General features: G+C 32.9%; 4 protein-coding genes across 10 annotated transcripts; 3 read left to right on the forward strand and 1 right to left on the reverse strand.

Moving 5' to 3' along the window:
- Positions 1–1,035: 1,035 nt before the first annotated feature.
- Positions 1,036–5,432, reverse strand: LOC110647520 (zinc finger protein 4). Of its 6 annotated transcripts, none has more exons than XM_021801404.2 (3): positions 5,162–5,432; positions 4,629–4,733; positions 1,036–2,153 (listed from the first exon to the last, which is right to left on the reverse strand). In XM_021801404.2, exon 3 carries the CDS (start codon positions 2,033–2,035, stop codon positions 1,259–1,261), a length of 777 nt encoding a protein of 258 aa, XP_021657096.2. In that variant the 5' UTR covers positions 2,036–2,153; positions 4,629–4,733; positions 5,162–5,432; the 3' UTR covers positions 1,036–1,258. The 6 variants fall into 6 exon arrangements, with proteins under 6 accessions (XP_021657096.2, XP_021657095.2, XP_058009270.1 ...); XM_021801403.2 differs by having other exon boundaries at positions 1,036–2,145; positions 5,162–5,431; XM_058153287.1 differs by having other exon boundaries at positions 1,036–2,145; positions 4,629–4,758; positions 5,162–5,431.
- A 5,134-nt stretch (positions 5,433–10,566) lies between these two features.
- LOC110647519 (receptor protein kinase TMK1) lies at positions 10,567–14,054 on the forward strand. 2 transcript variants are annotated; one of them, XM_021801402.2, is made up of 3 exons: positions 11,018–11,159; positions 11,417–13,235; positions 13,338–14,054. In XM_021801402.2, exons 1-3 carry the CDS (start codon positions 11,046–11,048, stop codon positions 13,865–13,867), a joined length of 2,463 nt encoding a protein of 820 aa, XP_021657094.2. In that variant the 5' UTR covers positions 11,018–11,045; the 3' UTR covers positions 13,868–14,054. The 2 variants fall into 2 exon arrangements, with proteins under 2 accessions (XP_021657093.2, XP_021657094.2); XM_021801401.2 differs by having other exon boundaries at positions 10,567–13,235.
- A 3,414-nt stretch (positions 14,055–17,468) lies between these two features.
- LOC110647521 (U-box domain-containing protein 21) lies at positions 17,469–19,010 on the forward strand. Its single transcript, XM_021801407.2, has one exon. It carries the CDS (start codon positions 17,538–17,540, stop codon positions 18,897–18,899), a length of 1,362 nt encoding a protein of 453 aa, XP_021657099.2. The 5' UTR covers positions 17,469–17,537; the 3' UTR covers positions 18,900–19,010.
- A 2,080-nt stretch (positions 19,011–21,090) lies between these two features.
- On the forward strand, positions 21,091–22,565 carry LOC110647522 (probable methyltransferase At1g29790). The gene has a single exon (XM_021801408.2). The coding sequence runs from the start codon at positions 21,258–21,260 to the stop codon at positions 22,473–22,475; it is 1,218 nt and encodes a 405-aa protein (XP_021657100.2). The 5' UTR covers positions 21,091–21,257; the 3' UTR covers positions 22,476–22,565.
- The last annotated feature ends 237 nt before the right edge of the window (positions 22,566–22,802 follow it).

Genomic DNA, 22,802 nt, shown 5'->3' on the forward strand with positions numbered 1-22,802 from the left:
ATTATTAATGTTTGTATAAACTTGTTAAATCTTAGAATTTCCGCATGTGTTAGAAATATTTATTTGATTTGGGTCTGTAAACTAAATTATTATTGTGGACCTGTAAACTTAATATTCTATGCATGTTTGATGGATTGGATGAGGGAGCTGAGCTCCCATTTATTTTTATGCTGATGAGTATGTGGAGGGTGAGCTGAGCTCCCCAATTGAGTATTTACTGTGTTTACAGGTCGGGTGAGTCATAAACTCCCCGTTGGTAGGTCCATTTTATGGCCGGACTCTGTCTGGTTGATTTCTTGAAATTGGGCCCAAATGGGCTTTAGAGTTGGGTTAAGTGAATAGTTAGGTTTACTACGGGCCTCGGGGGCTTTAAGCTGGTCTAGGTCCTAGTGCCGGTCCGGCCCATAGGTTGGGTCGTGACAATTTGCCCTTGTATGTTTCAGAGAAACAACTCTAGAAAAAAAATAGTAATGGACTGATGGATTTTTTTTCAGAGACAAGTTTAGGTTTCTAGTTAGAAACTTGTGGTTTGGTTCTTGAATCCTGTTATATGTGTTGTTAATTGCCTGTTGTAGCTTGTAAAACTCTAGAAACAAAATTTTTTTAGAACTCTAGAAACAAAATTTTCTCCTGCAATTTCTGGCTGAAATAGTGAAATTAAAAATTTGATGTGATCAATTCAACCCCTAGTTGAAAGCAAAGAATTCAGAAGCAGCAATCTTTCGAGAGTTCTGTTTTGTCTTAAATCTCTTCAGCCCATCCATTCTCCTTGATGGAGATGAGGATGGTTCAATGTTTGATGTAATAATCAATGACTTTTGCTCCTAAGGATACAGCTTTAAATTACTGGTAGTAATAGAAGAATAAAGAATGCAACTATCAAGAATTAACCTTTTTGACTCTGATGTTAAGTTCCTAAGCAAAGCATGCCTGTCAGACCCATCTGACTGTAATTCCGTCTTATATTCCATCAGTACAGTAACAGAAATGGAAAAGATAAGGAAATGTGATCAAACAAGCAATTAGCTTTAGCAGTTACAGCAAATCGAAAGCATCATATAAATCAGAACAAGCATTGAAGCTCCCAAATAATCCTTGTGAAGCTCTTATACACTAACATACAAAACCAAAGTGAAAATCAGATAAGAAAGTACGCGTAAGAATAAATGCTAAGCCATGGCTCAAGTACATATTGCTATACAAGGAGAGAATATTAAAGCTGACAGACTGAAGCCAGTCCTGACTCCTCCTGAAGGACTCAAAGTTTCAATGTGAGGTCTGGCATGGAATTGCCTGAGTCTGCTGATGGAGTTTCCCCTAAAAAATTCACATTTGAATTTCCTGTGACTACAAAACTTTGATGTGTATCATCTGCCTCAGCTACCTGGCGGAAACTACCTGGCCATAACAGCTCTGCCTCATCATCGTCCACGAATATTGGCAACCCAAAGTACCCCTGATCAAATCTTGCACTATTTCTGTTATCTTGTGGCCTTACTGGTGGTGAAATATCCTGATGTACTGAAGAGTGTGCTTTGATTCCCAGGGACCTAAATGAAGATCCATGTAAAGGCAGAGATGCCAGGCTGACATGCCTTTCAGAAAAAATGCCCATCCTCATTGCCCGCTTTGCTATTGTTCTCTCCCTCTTATGTGCATTCTGGTGACCACCAAGTGCCTGTGAGCTGAAGAATTTCCGCCGACAATAATTGCACGAAAAAACTCGTGGCATGGCTGCTGCAGCTGTACGAGTTACAGGTTCATTGCTACTCTCGCCAGTGCTTGACAAAGAGAGTCCCATTGACCCTCTTTTCTCTAATTCATCATCATTGAAACAAAGGGTTAAATCTAGGGAAACTGGTTCTGAAACGGAAGTAGCAGCTATGGCATTTGTGAGATTGGAACAGTTAGTGAGGCTGTCATTGGAGGGACCCGCAGAATTTTCATGGATGGATAAGTTGGAAGCTACTTGGCTGTTGACCTCGGAATCATTTTCAGAGAAGGCCTCCACTTCAAGATCAATGGTAGGTTTCATATTGAAGTTGAATTGTATAATGAAGAGCCGCTTTGCATTCTAAAGTGTTTGAGCAGTAAACAGATTGAGCCTGTTCGAACTACAATCCATGGAAACTAGATGATCTTTGCCTGCAAGGCTAGTGCTTCAAAGTTAATTTTTGAGAAATGATAAAAGCAGGCATGGATGATAAGAAATTAAAAGTTAAAATGAAGGATTGGACAATTAGGCGACCTGCTATATAGCACTAAGCACTGTTAGAAGAGGACATGATATAAATCATATAATAAGTACCAGTGGTTCATTGATTAAAGGTAAATGGCTACTGGTTGAAGCAAATTCTTTAAAGCCAAAGCATCTGAGCAAACTGAAGCTGTAATTATCCCAGGTGAAACTGATACTTGTTAGATCACAGAATAATCAAGATTTCCTTTCTATATCAGATGCTATAGGTTATATTTCATCCATAGTGGATAGTACTAATGAATAAAATAGTAAAAACAGGAAGCATGCTTAGGCAAACTGCTCATTGCTTTAACAGAAATGGTCATCATGTATGTGAAGAAAACTATCCCTTTTAGTCTTTCTGCTGGAGTGTTTGTCAAATGTGTACTAAGAATTTTGTGAATAAATCCATTTCTTCACTTGTCACTCTCCTTAGCTGTCAATCCTTTATCTTATCTAATAATGTGTAAAGGTGGAAACTGAGAGGATATAAAGACATCAAGAATCATAATTGAGTTGAAGAGACGAAAAAAAAAAAAAGGAAGAAGAAGAAAGAAGCAGCAGCAGCATCTGTTGAAAGCTATGCTATAAATTTCTCAGGACAAGAAACATCCTAATTTGAAAAGCAGGATTTTATGTAAAACCATGGAGGTGCTAGACTTCTCAAACACCAAAAAAAGACATAACGATCTAGGGATCAACTTGAACTTGAAGAGGAGGAAAATCAAGAGCCAATCACACAAATCTAACAAACACAAAATCTGCACTTCTCTACCTCAAATCAAAAACTTGCATAATTTCTTGTGCCTAAAGAGAATTGAAACAGATACAGAACATTCAAGCAAAAATATAAAACAGATACTAAACTTTCAAAGTAAACAATTCCAACTAGCAGCACAGAGCTTGTTAAGAAGCTTCATAAGAAAAAGAGCGTCCTCGGTGCACAAGGCATCCCAGTTTTTGAAAGTAGGAGATTGTTGGAAGTTGATGAGATTTTTAGTTTGTGTACAAGAAAAGTAACATAGCCATTCCTAAGCATGGTGCAAGTATGGGCTTTGTTGGCTAGCAAAAGGCATTCCTCTACTTATAAAAAGGAAGCATCTACTGTGAAAATGTTAGAGCTGAGTGTGCTCTATGGTAGAGCTGAAAGTGAGTTTGAGAGATATAAAAAAATGAGGAAGAAAGAAAGAAAAAAATTTCAGTACTTGTTTTTGTATTCCTTTGTTATATTAATAAAATTTTTGTTTTTTCACTCCATCTCTAGTATTCCTTTTGTTTCTTAATGTGAATCTTTTGGTTTTATATACAGTTCTTTCTTCCTTTATTTTTCAGCTCCATTTTCTGCATACTGCAGAATTTATATTTTCATTTCTTGTTCTTAAATACATGTTTTAAGCCTCTATCATTGAATTTTTTTTTTTAACATGGTATCAAAGCTCAAATGATCTTTGAGGGCCTATTTCAAAATCTTTTCTAACTATTTTTTGTTGAGAATGATTCACAATTTATCAAGAACATTTCTCCTCCATTTTCATCCACCATCGAGGGTGAAAAGCTTTGAATTTTCTTGTTATGTAAAGACCAGCAAGTCTCTAAACTGAAAAAAAAAATCATGTTGGAGAGATCTTTGCATGTCCATAAACTGCATAAACTTTGAGAGACTAGCAAGTCTTAAAACTGAAAAATGTTGAAGTGGACCTGCAAAGTTTCTAAAATTTAGAAAGCTTGATGATTAGACCTTAGCAAGTCATTAAACTGCTTAAACTTGTTAGAGAGGACTCAAGCATGTCCTAAAACTGCTATAATTTGCTAGAAAGGACGTCCAAAATGAAAATGTTCAACTCCAGCAAAAATCCCATAAAGGAGGAGTGTTGACAGTTGATAAAATTTTTAGTTCGTGTACAAGAAAAGCAACATAGCCATACCTAAGCATGGTGTAAGTATGGGCGTTGTTGATTAGCAAAAGTCATTCCTTTGCTTATAAAAAGGAAGCATCTACTATGAAAATGTTAGAGCTGCGTGTGCTGTGTAGCAGAGCTGAAAGTGAGCTTGAGAGAGATAAGAAGATGAGGAAGAAAAGAAGGCAAAAATATTTCAGTTCTTGTTTTTGTATTCCTCTGTTTTATTAATGAAATTTTAAATTTTTCACTCTATCTCTACTCTCTCTTTTGCTTCTTAATGTGAATCTTTTGGTTTGATACAGTTCTTTCTTTCTTTATGTTTCAGCTCTATATTCTGCATACTTTAAAATTTATGTTTTCATTTCTTGTTCTTGAATATATGTTTTAAGCCTCCATCTATGAATTTTTTTTTTTTTTAAAACAGAGATAACAGATACAACATATATAAATAATCTTACTCGAAAGAAAATCATATAGTTCATACTTACATTTATGCAGTTCATGGACATGAATCAACATAAATACAGCAGCAAAAGTTTTCAACCAAGAAAATCAGTTCCCCCGTGGTAAATATAACCTGAACCAAACAAGTCCTGCATATCCAAACCCAAAATTGACCTGAAATTTAGCATATTCAGGCTTTTTTTGGTTTTCAATCCTTTGTAAATGAAAAATATTCAGATCCATCTGTGAATATATAAACCTCATGTGGATTAAGTATAGAATAAGAGATGGTTCAAAACAGATCATGTTTGAGGATCTTCCTGTAATAGTTTGTGCTTTTGAGTTGGATTGGATACTGTGAACACTGTCAATAGAATGGAAAAGAAGAAACCAGGCAGAAAGAACAGAAAAAGTTAAAAATATTTTTGACGCAGAGAGAGATGCAGCATGAATACACAAATACTACATCATCATCAAGGGATATTAATCATCCAGAGGGTGTTTCTTTTCAATTAAAAAGAGCATAAGATCAAGAAAACAATTGAATGCAGAAGAACAGCACAGAGCAGCAACATACCATCCTCAAGAGCTAACAAGTGAAGCTGACTGGCAATTAGCTTAGCTTGAGCTTGAGGGTAGCCAGAAAAAAGACTGCTTAAAAATTGGAGACATCTGCCCAAGTTGTGCTTTTCTTTGTATGGCAGATCATCACAATACAAAGCAAGCCAAGCAGGCTGGTGGGTTTCTTTTGTTTTTGCCAAAACAAATGGAGAGAGAGAGAGAGAGAGAGAGAGAGAGAGAAAGAGAGAGAGAGATGGTGGGTATTGAACTATTGATGTTTAATTATGGGAAAGCTAAGGTTAGGGAAGTGGGGAGGCGGGGGCAGTGCTGGGAGTCAGATAAGTCAGAGAAAAGGTGGTGCTGTGTTTGGGTTAGATTTTAAACAAAAACAAACAAAGAAAAAAGGATGTGTCATATGACATGCTTAATACTCCTCTCAAAGTCTAAAACTCAAAACACCTTTAGGCCAGTGTACTTTGGATGCTTTGTTGATTTTTGGGGCAACTTCCCAACAACATACAACAAGTACTACTCTCAGCCACAACTGGGATAAGAACATCTCTCGTACACACACACGCACAAAAAGCAACACAAACTAACAGTACTAGTCAGTCCCACAAAAGATTCTCTTTCTTTCTCCCCACTCTAAAAGTTATTTGCAGATAACTCCAGAGTGCATGGGGTCAGGTCTTCTTCATTCATCAGATTCATCGTCACCTTTCCTATTCTTTCCTCTATGCCTGTCAACCACTGGTTTTATTTTTCTTTTATTTGATTGGGTGTCTGATCAGAATTCAAACGCATAAACTCAAAGTCTTGAAAATAACACTCCCCGATCACATATATACGGGCATGCATACAATGCCATGCTTAGCAAGCTGCAAAGCTACGTATTTTCTACTTTGTTAATCTTCTCCCACCAAAAAAAAAAAAAAAAAATCAAAAGGCACATGCCCCTTGCAGATCTACCTATTATTTTACTCTTGCATTATTATTGCTTTATTCGAAAAAATAAATAAATAAAGAGGATACCCGTGTCTGCATTGTTTTGGTTGCTTTTCAAGAATAGGGATAGGGAATGATGATTATTTGATATATAATATACATGGCTGTGATCAATTATATCTATGTATATCAATATATATTCCAAATATAATGCATGGAAATTCTTCTAGATAAACATGAGCATAGGAGAAAATTTTATAAATTTAAAATATAAATATATAAATTTTTTATTTATTTTTTATATAAAAGTTTCATTATATATATATATATTGTGTCTTAATTTTACAGTATATTAATTTAATTTAGGCAAAAAAATTTTAGCTATCACTTTTATTAAGCATTTTGAAGTGTATATGAATTTTGTAGTCCATTTATTTTAAAAAAGAAAAGAAATAATTAATGCAAAAGGCAATAGAACATACAATTAACAAATTTATGTACTTTTTAGTTGAGATCATATATAGCAGTAGTTTGAATACAAACTTTCCTTGAACATGCTGCTCCTAAAAAAACCCAAGATTTTTGTTTGATTAACTGTGTACTAACATAAGCTGAATCCTAATTTCCCCACATATTTGCCTGTAAAACAATCATGGAAAATGTCTGTTTCATTCCCCAAAACCCCAAGTGAAGAAAGGTTAAAGCCGATTGGTTAGAACACACAGTGATCCACCCACACATATTTGACTAGTAATTCTGCACTATGCCTCTACATGTATCCTCATCGCTCTTCTAGATCTTCTCACATATATTGCTGCTCATAGGCTGAATGAAATGAATAGTAATTAAAAAAATAATGTGTTTGGGTGCACAAAATTCAGCAAAGCAATGAATCTGATAAGGAATTAGAAACAGCATTAATAAAGTTGAACATTGTGTTTGGAACATAGACATATATGGTGTGGTCCAATCCATATTTCATATCATATATTGGATTTGGATGAGTTGCACTTCCAATCGTCTGTTTACATTATGGTTTGAGGATTAATATTTTAATTTATAATATTTATTTTTAATTCTATAATTACTTTATTTTTAATTTATTTTTTGATTTTATACCTTTTATTATTAATAATAAAAATGGCTCACTAAAATAATACAAAAAACAAATCTTTTTTCCAGGTGGGTAAGTACAATCAATTTTGTCATCACCAAATAAAATAAAATAAACGAACTTTTTTCTTTCTGTTGTATTAAAAAAGAAAAGGACATTGTTTTAAGCATGACAGTTTCCGACAGTTTCACGTTCGCGCCGCTCACTGTGCTTCCCAAGAAACGCTGGGTTAGCTACCGGTGGCTAGGCCTTGTTAGCGTTCACAGTTCTTCACACAATGGAAATGGACACGTACACATGGTCCCCCACCACCACCTCGTCCGCCATCAAGCACCCACCACCGCAATTCTAATTTTTACTATTTTTTTTTTTAATTTTCTTTATCCAATGATAATCACAAATATATAATCCTCATAGATTGACTATTATAAATAAATCAATTAAACGCAAAATAAGTATTTCGTTCTTTAAAAAAGAAAAAAATAAGTATTTCATCTTAATTTAATAATTTTTTAAAGTTATTTAAATGACAAATATTTTTTTGCATATTTATAATTAATTTTAAAATATGTTAAAATATATACACTTTAAATTATTTCAACAAATATACATATATAATAGTAATTATAATATTGAATATTATAAATTTTGTTTTACTAAAAGATTGTCATTACCAAATATTTTATTGGTGAAATTTAAATTTAAAATAAATAATTTAAATATAATTTGACTCGTTAAAAGAAATTAAAAAAATCAATCAAATAAAAAAAATTTTAAAAATACTATTGTTTCCCGAGTTGGTGATGCAGAGGAAATATCAACAGCAAACGCAATACGCTTACTCTACTAGCTAATAATAGGTATGAACCTTATGATATGATGGGCTAAATAAAATCGTGGATCAATGGGCCTCTCTCTCAATTCGGCCTTGGGCTTTTTGCAATTGGCGGTCGGAAGGAAGGAGCACTATTATCTCATCATCTCAATCGTTATTATATATTTTTTAAAAATATTAATCATACTATAATTCAGTTTTTCCATGTCACTTTAAATTGATTTTTTAAAGAAGAGAATTGTGATTTTTTTTTTTTTTTAGTATGAGAGTGAGAATTTAAATATATTTTCAGTAATTGAATCAAATTGGGTGAGATTGTGATATTGAATTTAGGTTGTCAAGTATTTTTATATATTATGTAATTAGTAACAGATTGAGATGCAATTTTCCCCACTTGTTTGTAGATGTAGAAAGCAGTTCTTTCCGGGAAATTTACTCTCAAATTACATCTCACCCATACGACATGTCACCTAAACAGTTGCTTCTTCGCCCAAGTTAATATTTATAGGATAGGATAGTTCCAAACAAAAGGCACTTAAGGCTATGTTTGGGAAGTTTAGTAGAGAAGAAAGAAGATAAAGGAGGAAAAATAAAAATAATGTTGGAGTTATTTTTCTCTCTTTGTTTGTTTGGATACTAGGGAAGAAAATAAGGAAGGAAAATAACTTTTTAAATTGTAAAATTCTCATGTTGTCCTCTTTTTTTGAAATTAAAATAAATAATTATAGGGGTAAAAAGATAAATTTATTTATTTTCTATCAACTTTCTCTCAAAAATAGAGAGAAAATAAATACCGACACTTTTTTGTTATTTTTTGTCCTTATTTTTCATTCTTCCCAATTTTCCCTTATTTCCAAACAAAAGAAAAGAGAAAATATTTTTATCTTCCTTTACAATTTCTTTCTTTCCTTATTTTCCTCCAATCCAAACATAGCATAAAAGGATAGTTGCGAGTCATGGGAGATATCTGGATTTTATGGCAAATTATAGAGTACACCCAATGCACTAAAAAATAATATTTCGTATACTCACATAAAAATAGTTACACAATGAAATAAAAAGATGGGATCAATTATTTTATCAGTGAAGGCGTATATACACCGGATACACCTAATAATTTGCTGGATATTATATATCTTATCTATTAAATTTATAGTCAATGATTTTTTTTTTTTATTTAAACTAACCAAATCAATTTTAAAAACTATTAATTCTACAATTTTTTATTTGCTTCATAACATGTTCTCTAACTTCTATTAAAATTTATAATGTAAACTAATCAGTTTTTTTTTTCTACTTTGTGAAATAATAGTTGTGGTTTTGGCAAAAACAAAAAGAAATCATAATTGTGAAATTTATATGAATTTTGATAAAAATTGAAGAGCAATAAAAGTTTAGAAAGACAACATATATATGAAATTTATATTGTATTTAAAAAGAAATGATTGTATTTATAATTACTTGGTATATATATTTTAAAGAATTAAAAGAGAATCATAACTGGTTCTCTTAATAATTAAATAATCAATTTAATTTGATTTTAAAATTAAAAGGATATTTATCTTCATTCGTATTTATAAATTTTAAAAATAAATTAATTGATTTGTTTATAATAAATTTTAAATTTATAAACTAAAAAAGAAAATTTAAATGATCAATTTTTTTTTTATTTTGATGCTTAAAATCATAATATAATTAAGAAATTTATTATCACCTTTATTTAATTTTAAAATACTAATATATATTTTATTTAATATCTTTTTAATAATTTTAATAATAAATATTGTCATTTTTTTATTAAATACTATTTATAAATACTTTAACCATATGTATAATTATTTAAAATTTTAAAAATTTACAAGTTTAAATTATTTTATAATTTTAAGTATTTATAAATTAATTTTTACAAATTTAGTTAAACACTTGATGTAAAATAAAGAAAAAAAATAAAGAAAAATCAAAGGCTAATCCTTAAAAAAGGGATAATTAATTCTCAATATGTTATTAAATTTATAGAAATTATCATAATAAAACTGCTAATAAAAAAAATTTAAATCTTATTTATAGGATTAAGAATTCTAATCTCGTTAGAATTAGAGAATCCTAATTCAATCATGATTAGAAATTAAAAAATTTTAATTTAATTAAAAACTTAATCTATTTAGGTTATAAAAAATAACTAAATTTTTATTAAATTAAAATTTTTCTTTTTTTATATTTTTTCTTAAAATAAGTACTCGTAAAATATGTAGAAGTGTATTCTGTATCAACACTCTAATTCCATTATGAGGGAATTAAGTAAAAGACAATAAAGTACCTAATTTTGAATTTTGAATTTTGAATTATAAATTAAATAAAAAGGATAAATGTAGACATCCTAACTCAATGCTGCGTTTTTTTTTTTCAAACTCCAAGCAGAACCATGTGCAGGGTTCGTGTCCCATACTCTGTCCTCTTATCATCTGCCACCTCACCCATTTCATGGCTGTCATCAAGAAACTAAAAGCTACTTTCTATTGAAGCCTTGATGGGAAGATATAGAGATTGGAGAAGCAAATGCAAACACATGCAAGTGCAAAAAAAACCAAATAATGCAGACAAAAACAATGCCAAGTTGGTTTTTTAATGAACCAAAAAGAATCGAAAAAAAAGAAGCCACCCAATTTCCTTTCCCTTCCAGCCGTAAATCTTGCTATGACAGCACAGCCTTTTGATTCTCACATTTTTGGGCCACATTCCCCATGTGCTCTGCCATCAATTACATCTTCCTCTTTCTGTTACCTATGCATTGCTTCTTGAACTGTTGAAGAACTCCCTTTAATTTTGCAGAACCTTGCATAGCTCCCTCTCTCTCTCTCTGCGTGAAGATGGAGAAGAGAGCTTGTCTCAGTTGCAAGCTTTTACTTGTCTTACTTTCTGGGTTTTCTTCAATTTTTGTAATTGTCAACTCTCAAGTTACCCCAAGTGAAGATGTTGCAGTTATGCTTGCCCTCAAGAAAAGCCTCAATGTACCTGATTCTCTTGGATGGTCTGACCCGGACCCCTGTAACTGGAACCATGTTGGCTGCTCTGATGAAAAACGGATCACCCGGATCCAAATTGGTCGACAAAACCTTCAAGGTACGCTTCCTTCAAATCTCCAAAACCTTACTCAACTAGTGCGCTTAGAGCTCCAATGGAACAACATCTCGGGTCCTTTACCTAGTTTAAATGGATTAAGCTCACTACGAGTGATAATGCTAACTGGGAATCAGTTTACCTCGATTCCTAGTGATTTCTTCTCTGGCTTGTCTTCTCTTCAGGCTGTGGAGATTGATAATAATCCATTTTCCTCCTGGGTAATCCCTGAAAGTATTAAAAACGCTTCTGCTTTGCAGAATTTCTCCGCAAATTCGGCAAACATATCTGGGTCAATACCAGATTTTTTTGGCCCAGATGTTTTTCCGGGTCTAACCATTCTGCACTTGGCCTTCAATGAGCTTGAAGGCGGGTTGCCTGCGAGCTTTTCCGGGTCACAAATCCAGTCTTTGTGGCTCAATGGACAGATGAGTGAAGCCAAGCTTACTGGTACAATTGATGTTATACAGAACATGACTTCGTTGAAGGAAGTTTGGTTACATTCTAATGAGTTTACGGGTCCTTTGCCGGACTTTTCGGGTTTGAAAGATTTGCAGGTCTTGAGTATAAGGGACAATTCATTCACGGGCCCTGTTCCTTTGTCTTTAATGAATCTTGAGTCTTTAAATGTAGTGAATTTGACAAATAATTTCTTTCAAGGGCCTATACCTGTGTTCAAGATCTCAGTCTCTGTTGATATGACCAAGGATTCAAATAGTTTTTGTTTGCCAAGTCCTGGTGAATGCGATTCCAGGGTTAACACGTTGCTTCTGATTGTAAAATCCATGGGTTACCCACAAAGGTTTGCTCAGAGTTGGAAGGGGAATGATCCTTGTGCAGATTGGATTGGAATTACTTGTACTCAAGGGAACATCACTGTTGTAAACTTCCAGAAGATGGGCCTTACAGGAACGATTTCCCCCGAGTTTGTTTCACTTAAATCGTTGCAAAGATTGGTTCTTGATGGTAATAATCTCACAGGTTCTATTCCGCAGGTGCTTACTACTCTGCCTGCACTCAAGGAACTTGATGTGTCAAACAATCTTCTTTCTGGGAAAATTCCAGTTTTCAAGAGTAATGTGATGGTGAATACTGATGGTAATCCAGATATAGGGAAGGAAGTTAATAGTTCTACATCTCCAGGTTCGCCATCAGCTGCTCCATCAACAAACACAGGTTCTGGAAGTAGTGGTGGCTCTGGAAATGGTGGCAAGAAATCTTCTACTACGATTGGAGTAATTGTGTTCTCTGTCATTGGAGGTGTACTTTTGATAATCTTGATTGGCTTTATGAGTTTCTGCCTATATAAGAAGAAACAAAAGCCATTTTGCAGAGTGCAGAGCCCAAATGCAATGGTGATCCATCCTCGACATTCTGGATCTGATAATGAGAGTGTAAAGATTACAGTTGCTGGCTCAAGTGTCAGTGTGGGTGCAATTAGCGAGACACATACTATTCCCGCAAGCGAGCAAGGTGATATTCAAATGGTTGAAGCAGGGAACATGGTCATTTCTATTCAAGTCTTGAGAAATGTTACAAACAATTTTAGTGAGGATAATATACTGGGTCAAGGAGGTTTTGGAGTAGTCTACAAAGGTGAATTGCATGATGGTACAAAAATTGCTGTCAAGAGAATGGAGTCAGGGATCATAAGTGGGAAGGGACTAGCTGAGTTTAAGTCTGAGATTGCTGTTCTGACCAAGGTTAGGCACCGGCATCTTGTTGCTCTTCTTGGGTACTGCTTGGATGGTAATGAGAAGCTTCTTGTTTATGAATTTATGCCACAAGGGACACTCAGTAGGTATCTTTTCAACTGGACAGATGAAGGACTAAAACCACTGGAGTGGACAAAGAGGTTGACCATAGCCTTGGATGTAGCAAGGGGTGTTGAGTACCTTCATGGTTTGGCACATCAAAGTTTTATACATAGGGACTTGAAACCCTCAAACATTCTTCTTGGGGATGATATGAGGGCGAAGGTTGCAGATTTTGGTCTTGTACGCCTTGCACCAGAGGGTAAAGGCTCAATTGAAACACGAATTGCTGGAACTTTCGGATACTTGGCACCAGAATATGCAGGTAATTTTCTTCTATTTGCTTTCCCACAAAATTTCTTTCTAGTTTTTCTCTCAATCTCCATATATGGTAATCTAACATTGAACTCTGTTGATCTATTTGCAGTTACTGGTCGGGTGACGACCAAAGTGGATATTTTCAGTTTTGGGGTGATATTGATGGAGCTTATAACAGGTAGAAAAGCTCTTGACGATAGCCAGCCTGAGGAAAGCATGCATCTTGTAACTTGGTTCCGCAGGATGCACCTCAACAAGGACTCCTTCCGTAAGGCCATTGACCCTGCAATTGACCTCGATGAGGAAACACTTGCCAGCATCAGCACTGTTGCAGAGTTGGCAGGCCACTGCTGTGCAAGAGAGCCTTATCAAAGGCCCGACATGGGGCATGCTGTCAATGTGTTATCTTCTCTTGTGGAGCTCTGGAAACCAGCTGACCAAAATCCTGAAGACATATATGGCATTGATCTTGAAATGTCCTTGCCACAAGTACTTGAGAAGTGGCAAGCTTTTGAAGGTAGAAGCAACTTGGAGTCCTCATCTTCTTCACTTCTCCCTAGCTTAGACAATACTCAGACCAGTATTCCCACACGTCCATATGGGTTCGCCGAGTCATTTACTTCAGCAGATGGAAGATAAGCTGTAAATGATTGTGGTTTTCTATGTTCATTCTATTTGATCTTCTTTGCTGTTTTCTTTTGAAAAGTTTCCCTCTAGCTAGTTCTTTCATGTTTATCATTCTTGCAAGTATAGTTTGTAGTAATGTTCTTCACATCTTTAAAAGGTTTTAAAATGCAATGAAATGTGATTCTCGAGTTTCCCCTGATCTCTTAAAACTTCTGCTGCTTGAATTAATAAAACATAGCATAATCTATGATTTCCTTTGGCTCATTTGGCTGCATATGCAACTCTGAGTCAATTTTCCATCTCTTTATAATCATTATTCTATCTTTATTTTCTAGGATAAAAAAGATTCCAAAAATTATTAGATATAATTATTGGGTTATGATTTTACTGATTTGATTTCTGGATTCCACTAAATAAGATTTATGTAGTTGTCATAGATAGTTATCTAGAAGAAGACAAATAGCTTTCTTGTGATGATTTTGGAGGCTTAGTGGTAGCGATGGAAAAGATGGTTAGTTGTAATGTTGACATTGGCAACTGTAATGGGCTTATTAAAGATGGGAACTGAAATGAAAACATCTTTTATTTTGAGGGACCAAATTGACATTTCCCGTAAAATATCTATGTGGGATCTATCAATCAAGAAAGGGAGACAGTACGTGACAACAATTTCTGTTCATAGCATTATCAAAAGATGATGATAAAGCAGAAAAAGGCCAATGAAAACTGGCAGCAGGATAAGAATCAAAATGTACTTTGCCTTAACAAGTTAAAACTGGTGGTAAAAAAAATTTTTTTTAAAAAATATATTAATTTAAAAATATTAAAAAATAATTTAAAATTAAATTTAATAAAATTTAATTATTAAAATATTAAAATAATAAAATAATTTTATCCAAATTAATTTTTAAACATTTAAAATAATATTTTTTTCCTCTGAAAAACGATTTTAATTTTTAAATCTTAATATCAAACAGTTACTTAATTGTTTTGAATAACAATATTTATTCATTTTTTTTTTTTTACACCATTTGGATTTATTAAAAAAAAACTTTAATCATGATTAACGTAGCTAGAACTCGTTATTTTGATATAAATTTGCCTGAAATTATTATTATTATTGAAATAATACAGCTTTGAGTTGATGCCCACTATAAAAAGGTGAAAGTATTTCAGAGACTTCATTAAAGAATATTTTAAAATTATTAAAAATTTTAAATATATGATATACAAAAGTAGATTTTTAAAATTATTTTAAACAATAAATTTTAATGCACTAAAATGAATTGTGTGTATTCTTATGGTAAGTGAAAATAAAAAATGATGATGTAAATTATTTAGGCCATTAATTATGACAATTTAACAGTAGAAAATTTAAAAAACAAAATGTGAGCAATGGAAAGGAAGACAGGACGCAAAAATGGCAGAAAGCTATCTATCCCCATCCAAAAAAGTGGATGATTAAAATATTTAATGTAATTTTATAATTAAATTTTTAAAATTTGTCCTCTTTTAAAAGGTTTGAATGAAATTAAACTTACTAGACTGAACTATAAGTTTAGATTCAATTCAAAGTTTAAGAAAAAAAATTAGAATTAAATCTATCTCAATTTTAATTTTATTTAAATTTATAAATTATTCTCTTCGATCACCTTTTATCTGTCGTATAAAGTTTTTACGTAATAATTAAATAAGTAATTAAAATATTTAAATTATAATAAAAATTATATAATTAGACTAAATTACCTCTTATTTTACTAAATTATCTAATTAGATTAAATTACCTCTTATTTTATGGATTTTAAAAAATTATTAAAATAATTATTATATTTAATAAAAATAAAAATAAAATTAAAAAAATTAATTAAAATTTATTATTTTTTTAAAATAATAAATAATTATAAACAAAAATAATTTTAAAAAATGATAAATAAAAATGAATGAAAGGTAGTATTTTTTTTAAATTTCGAGCCCAACTGACCTTCAATGATTCCGCAACTCTCTTGAGTTTTTTTCTGAAAAAAAAATGTGATTATTTTCATTTATAAATAAAAATAGATTTATTTTTATTTTTATTTTTATATATAAGAAAGTGTAGTTAATCTAATTAAAACAATAAATTTTGTTTAGTCTATTTTTCTAATACATTCTACGCTCGTGTTATTTTATTAAAAATTAAATAATTTATATAATTAAATTGTTTTTGAAATTAAAGGATATATTAGTAAATTAATAAATACAAAAAAATACATGATTATTTTCATTTATAAATAACAATAGATTTATTTTTATTTTCATATATAAGAAAGTATAGTTAATCTAATTAAAACAATAAATTTTACTAAGTCTATTTTTTTTCTAATATATTCTATACTGACATTATTTTATTAAAAATTAAAAAATTTATATCATTAAATTGTTCTCGAAATTAAATGATATATTAATAAATTAATAAATAAATTATTGTTTAAAAAGATAAATGATCTATAATTTAAAACAAATGAAAAGAAAAGCAAACCTATTTTTATTGTATGGAGAGAATATGTTAGTTTCATAGATTTAAATATAAGAACACAAATTCAAGAAGTATAACGCATGGACAGTTGTAACTTTCTTTATTATTTTTCAATCATATGATCATAGAATATTATAATAATTCAATTCAACTGATTTATTTAGTGAATTCTCATGTTTGAAAATAAAAGAATTTAATTTTTTTTAATTTAAAAAAATAAAAATTAAGCATATAATTGTGTGAGGATTAAATTAAATTTTTTTCTTATAAATAATGATTTATTCTAAAAAAATCTATACAATAAAAAAAAATACATTCTACTTAATGATAATAATTTTATATATTTAAATAAGTTTAGATATCAATTAAAAAATTATATAAAACTGTTAATTAAAATTTGTTGCCTCTAAAACCCTACAACAAGTAATGAGCTTTTTCATAATTACAATAGGCAGTAACTCTTTCCTTCTTGTAAACTCTCATCACAACCAACAAAATTAAATCTATGATCTCATTACTAGGTGTGGCAAAGATTTAGGTATTTATTGACGTGCCAGATCTACTCCATGCGTCAGGCTCCGCTTTAAGGATATTGTCCCTGCGACTAAGTACTAATTATTCATTTTTAAGTTTAAGTTAACAAAGGGATTAGTGTATGAAGATCTGTCACCTAAATTTATTTATGGAAATAAATAATTAAATAAAAAAAATATTTTTATTACAAGAAAAAAAATTAAATATTTTTATATTTGCAGGCCTGGCGTGGCGCTTGATGCATCAGCAAAAGTGAGCTTTAATTTCTGATCAAAATCCAACGGTGAATAAAAAAAGTCAATGGCGGACCAAACCCGGCGAGGAACGAACCAGTCCACCGCCAGTCACACGTTCACCTAATGAATTCAACGCGACTCAGATAGACTCGGTCTGCCGTCAAACTTTCAACGGTCAACATTTCAAATAAAACCTTCCACGTCTACATTTTTTGAACTCACCTTTAGGAGTCGGTTTGTCCTATCTTTCTTTGACCATACACACGCCCATCAGCCACCCCACCCTCACTTCACATATATATAAGTAATGCCTTTATTTTCATTTCCCCTCAGAATCAAGAAAGAAAAAAAGCATACCCTTTCTTTTTTTAATATTTCTTCTTTTGATCTATCGTTCATGATGTTATCTTGGAGGAGAAGAAGAGATACGGCTCGTCTTGCAAGAAAGAGCAAGCTCAACGATGATGATTCCCACGATAATTTGGAGATGGAAATCTTGGTTCCAATTCATTTCCGGTGCCCGATTTCTCTTGACTTGATGAAAGATCCGGTTACTTTGTCGACGGGGATCACTTATGATCGAGAAAGCATTGAAAAGTGGATAGAAGATGGTAACCAGACTTGTCCTGTTACTAACCAGGTTTTGTTGAGCATCGATCAAATACCAAACCATTTCATACGCAAGATGATCCAAGACTGGTGTGTTGAGAATCGATCTTATGGGATTGAAAGAATTCCTACTCCTCGTATTCCGGTCTCGCCGTACGAGGTTTCAGATATTTGTAAGAGAATTGTAGCGGCAACCCAACGTGGGGATCATAAGAAGTGTAAAGAATTGGTGTTGAAGATCAAGTACTGGGGAAAGGAAAGCGAACGAAATAAAAGGTGTATTGTGGATAATGGAGCTGGTTGTGTATTAGCAGCTGCTTTTGAGTCATTTGCACAAGCAATAAGTAGCTCTTCTACGGTGGAGAAATATGCAGATTTGTTGGTAGAGATATTATCAGTCCTCGTATGGATGTTTCCGCTTGGTGGAGAAGGCCAAACCAAGCTAGGATCAGTGATTTCTTTACGTTGCATGTTATGGCTTTTGAAGAGTAACGGAGACCTTTCAGCTAGACAAAGTGCAGTTTTGGTACTTAAAGAGCTTCTTTCTTTAGATCAAAAGCATGTAAATACCTTGGTGGAGATAGAAGGAGTTATTCAAGCACTAGTCGAGTTAATCAAGGAGCCAATTTGCCCAGCTTCCTCGAAGGCTTCATTAATGGTTATATTCTACATGATATCTCCTTCAGCAATCAGCCACAAGATTGCATCAATATTTGTGGAACTGGGTTTGGTCTCTCTGATTATAGAGGTTCTTGTTGATGGAGATAAAAGCATATGTGAAAAGGCTTTGGGCGTTTTGGACCATGTTTGTGACTCCAAAGAAGGGAGAGAAAAGGCGTATGAGAATGCTCTAATCATTCCTGTGTTGTTTCAGAAGATTTTAGCATCAGAATTGGCATCAAAATTCTCAGTGTCAATTCTCTGGAAGCTTTGCAAGAATGAGAAGAGAGAGGAAGGAGGTGTTGTAGCTGAAGCACTTCAACTTAAAGTGAGTGCATTACAGAAGCTACTAATACTCTTACAGGTTGGTTGTGATGAAAGCACGAAAGAGAAGGTTACTGAGTTGTTGAAATTGTTGAATCTTTGCAGAACTAAGTTAGACTGTATTGGTTCCTCAATGGATTTCAGATATCTCAAGAAATCCTACTGATTTTTTTTTGGTAGATTAATTAGGAAAATTATTCAATTCATTGAATTGTACAAACTACATTAACTCATGTAAACATTAATGAGGTCTATGAATGTGATAATTGCTTAAATATATTCATTGTATTTTTTTTTTCCGAAGACAAGAAAGTTTCATTGATGGTAAAACATTAGGACTATGAGCCTTTAACAGCAAATTTTGGTAAAATATGAGGCCCAAAAGTCCAACTTAAGTTACATAGCCCAACCCCAATTCTTGATATATGGATTTTTCTTATTTATACTCGATTTATTATTGATTCAGGACACAAAATATATTGAAATTCACTTATTAGATACATAAATTTTATATAATTATATTTTGAATCTATAATGGATCGGTCTAAGCAAAAATTTCCCTAATGTGGGAACCAAAGAAGGGAAACACAAAAAGCATTGCAACGCTGCCGATCAATAACATTGTACTAAAGCTAAACTGCCAGCTAAGAAAAGAAGATCACAACCATCTGCAGTAGAAGCTCAGTTTGAGCTAGTGAACTCTTTGAGTGCCACTTAAACCTATTTGGCCGTAGAACCTTAAGAGCCCAAAAAAAAAAAGAGCTAATGACTATGGCTACGAAAGGGTGAAGTTGATAGAGCTCATTGGCTTCTCATTCTCTTGCAGACTTAGGGGTTAGCTTTCCATCCACCAAAGTGACTCTATGACCCTAGAGATGCCTAATGTCTCAATCCCTAAGGAAATCCTCTCACTAAGCTACAAATACCTCCAGAACTAAAAGATAAACACAAGCTAGACAAAACCACACCACAGGTCTTCATTGAGCTCCCTCTCCTTAAAATCTTCAGGACCCTCAATCAAAACCACTGCATAAAAATATTATTCGACTTAGAGGTGAGGAGGGTAAATCTACTATCCAGACAAGGAAGGAGCCCTTCGTTGCCCAGAGAGATAGGGAAATGCCTCAAATGGCAACACAAAAGTGACTTTTCCTTAGAGAAAGAAGAAAATTAAAAGAAATCTAATAAACTAGAGTCTCTCTTCTCTTGGCACCATTCTTGATTATGGAATAAAAATAATTGAAAAAAATATGATATATCATATGGCAGATGGTGTTTTCTATTATTTCTTTCATTTTAATTGACTCTATCTACACTTTATATATTTTACAATTAGATTAGATTTTAATGATTCACTTAATAGTAATTATTGATAAAGTAAGTTTTACTTCGTAAAAAACAAAGTTATCATATAATATTTTTCATTTAGGTGAAAATGTCAAAAATGTAGAAGGTTCATTCCACTTAAAAATATTTAATATACCAAAAATAATAATTGACATCTCATTCTATGTGTAAAAAATATTAAAATATTAAATAAATATTAAATCTTGCAACATTTTTCAATATTTTATTGAAATCTCACTTCTAAAAAGAAAATTCTAAAAAATACTAATTAGAAAAGGTCATTGAAGTTACAAAGGTGTAAATTAAAGCGGAAAATTTGGTGAAAGCATCGATTAAAGTGATTTTTTAATTGTTACTTAAGCTTGAATCATATCGGAGTCCATTATTATAGGCCAAAGCACATTGTTCCAAGCTTCTCTTCTCCTCCTTAGAAAGAGCATAGCGGACGCACAAGCCCCGGATATGCATGTGAATTGTAGCGTTAAATGTGCAGTTCCATTATAAAAACACCTTTATAGGGACAATTTTTGTCTAAATTTAATTGTGAAATTTATTTATTAAATATTTTATATTTTAAATTTATGATGAATTAAATTTAAATAAAAATTTTTCTTATTAATAAGTTTGAGTTTACTGAGTTTAATGGCAGCTTTTTTTATATATGGCTATATATATTCAGATTTTTTTTTCCCTAGATCCCCTCTTTTTTACATGCTAATGCGGATTTCAGGCCTGCGTTATATTAATTTAGTAATGTAACGTCATAAAAATTAATCCATGATATTTAAACAAAATAAATCAACAAATGTTGGTTTTCTAAGAGCTGGGCTAGTAGTACCTGGCCTAATTAATGAACTTGGACTTCACTCATCCGTTGACCTTTACAAGTTTTGTTTTAGCAATACCTGCCACTCTAAATTATTATGAATTACAACTTGGGAAAAACATAAACAAATTGTGCATGTTACTTTACTATTACCTGCAATAGTTGACTGATTTACATTTCATAGGGCACAACCTTTAGCTAATTTATTGGGTATATCTAATTAATTTCTTATGCGAATAGAGATCTGCGAAGGAAGACCATAACCCACTTCCCAGTTGTTGCTATTCCAATATTTTCTTCATCTCCAAGTGATCTTCATCAAATCAATTCCAACTAGTGAACTAGATCCTCATGGATTCCCCTCATAAACCAAAGTCTCTCTCCACCAAACTCTTTTTCCTTTTCCTTCTCTTGTCCACAAATCTACTTACTTTGTTCCTTTCCTCCACCTTCTACTCCTCTTGCTCTCTCAACCCCCTCACCACCGCCACCACAGCTGCTGCCACTTCTATTACCACCATAGATACTAGTTCTACTAACTCTGGCTCGGCTACTAAAGGATACGATTTTGATTCCTCTCAAGACCTCCCATCTGAATTCCTGGCCTTCACTTCTGGCCAAGTTCTTCCATTTGGTTTCAACACAAACTTTGATTCTGACACCATCTACCCACCAGTTGGCAAAGCTTGCACTCTCTTTCCCAATGAACTCCACCGCTTCATGACCTACAAGGTAAATGGATCCTGCCCGGATGATGAGCTTCTAGCACAAAAGCTGCTCCTCAAAGGCTGTGAGCCTCTCCCTCGCCGCCGCTGCCGGCCAGCTGCGCAGCCAGATTATGAAGAACCCTATCCTCTGCCTACCAGCCTATGGACCACGCCCCCAAATTCATCAGTCGTGTGGACTGCCTACACCTGCAAAGATTACTCATGTCTCATCAACCGGTATCGAACGCAAAAGGGCTTCGATGATTGCAAAGATTGCTTTGATCTTGAAGGCAGAGAAAAAACTCGTTGGGCTGAGAAACAGAGCAATGGAGGAGGAGGACTTGACTTCTCTATTGATGAAGTATTAGCAACGAAGAAACCTGGCACGATCAGAATCGGACTTGACATTGGAGGTGGAATAGCTACATTCGCAGTGAGAATGATGGCAAGAAACATAACAATTGTAACAACATCAATGAATTTGAATGGTCCATTCAATAATTTCATAGCTTCAAGAGGGATAGTGCCTCTTTATATAAGCATCTCACAGAAGCTTCCATTCTTCGATAACACCTTGGATATTGTACACTCAATGCATGTATTGAGCAACTGGATTCCAACAACTTTGCTTCATTTCTTGATGTTTGATATCTATAGGGTGCTCAGGCCTGGTGGGTTGTTTTGGCTAGATCATTTCTTCTGTGTGGGTGAGCAGTTGGAGGAGGTCTATGGACCACTTATTGAGAGCATTGGATTCAACAAGTTGAAGTGGGTTGTAGGGAGGAAGCTTGATCGTGGACCAGAGCTCCAAGAGATGTACCTCTCAGCTTTGTTGGAGAAGCCATTGAAGAATTCTTGGTGATTTTTTTTTTTTTTTTTGGTTTTTGTCTTGATTACATAAAGTTTTAAGAGAAGCCATTGAAGAATTCTAGTTTTTTTTTTCTTTTTTTCTTTGTCTTGAGCTTACAATATTGACTAAATGAAATTGGAGAACATGTCTCCTAATTTTATTTGTTATTCCTTAATTTAAGTTACTGCAATATTTTAATTTGTGTTTTTTTTCTAAATTTAATTTATCATATATTATATATTCTAAACTTAAAGAAAATGACTGATAAATGGAGGAAGAGTATTTTAGTACCTATTTTTTAAAATAAGGGAGATAGGGGAATTAAACTCATGAGCCATA

Source organism: Hevea brasiliensis, chromosome 9 (genome assembly GCF_030052815.1).
Source record: "Hevea brasiliensis isolate MT/VB/25A 57/8 chromosome 9, ASM3005281v1, whole genome shotgun sequence".
NCBI classification, from domain to species: Eukaryota; Viridiplantae; Streptophyta; class Magnoliopsida; order Malpighiales; family Euphorbiaceae; genus Hevea; species Hevea brasiliensis.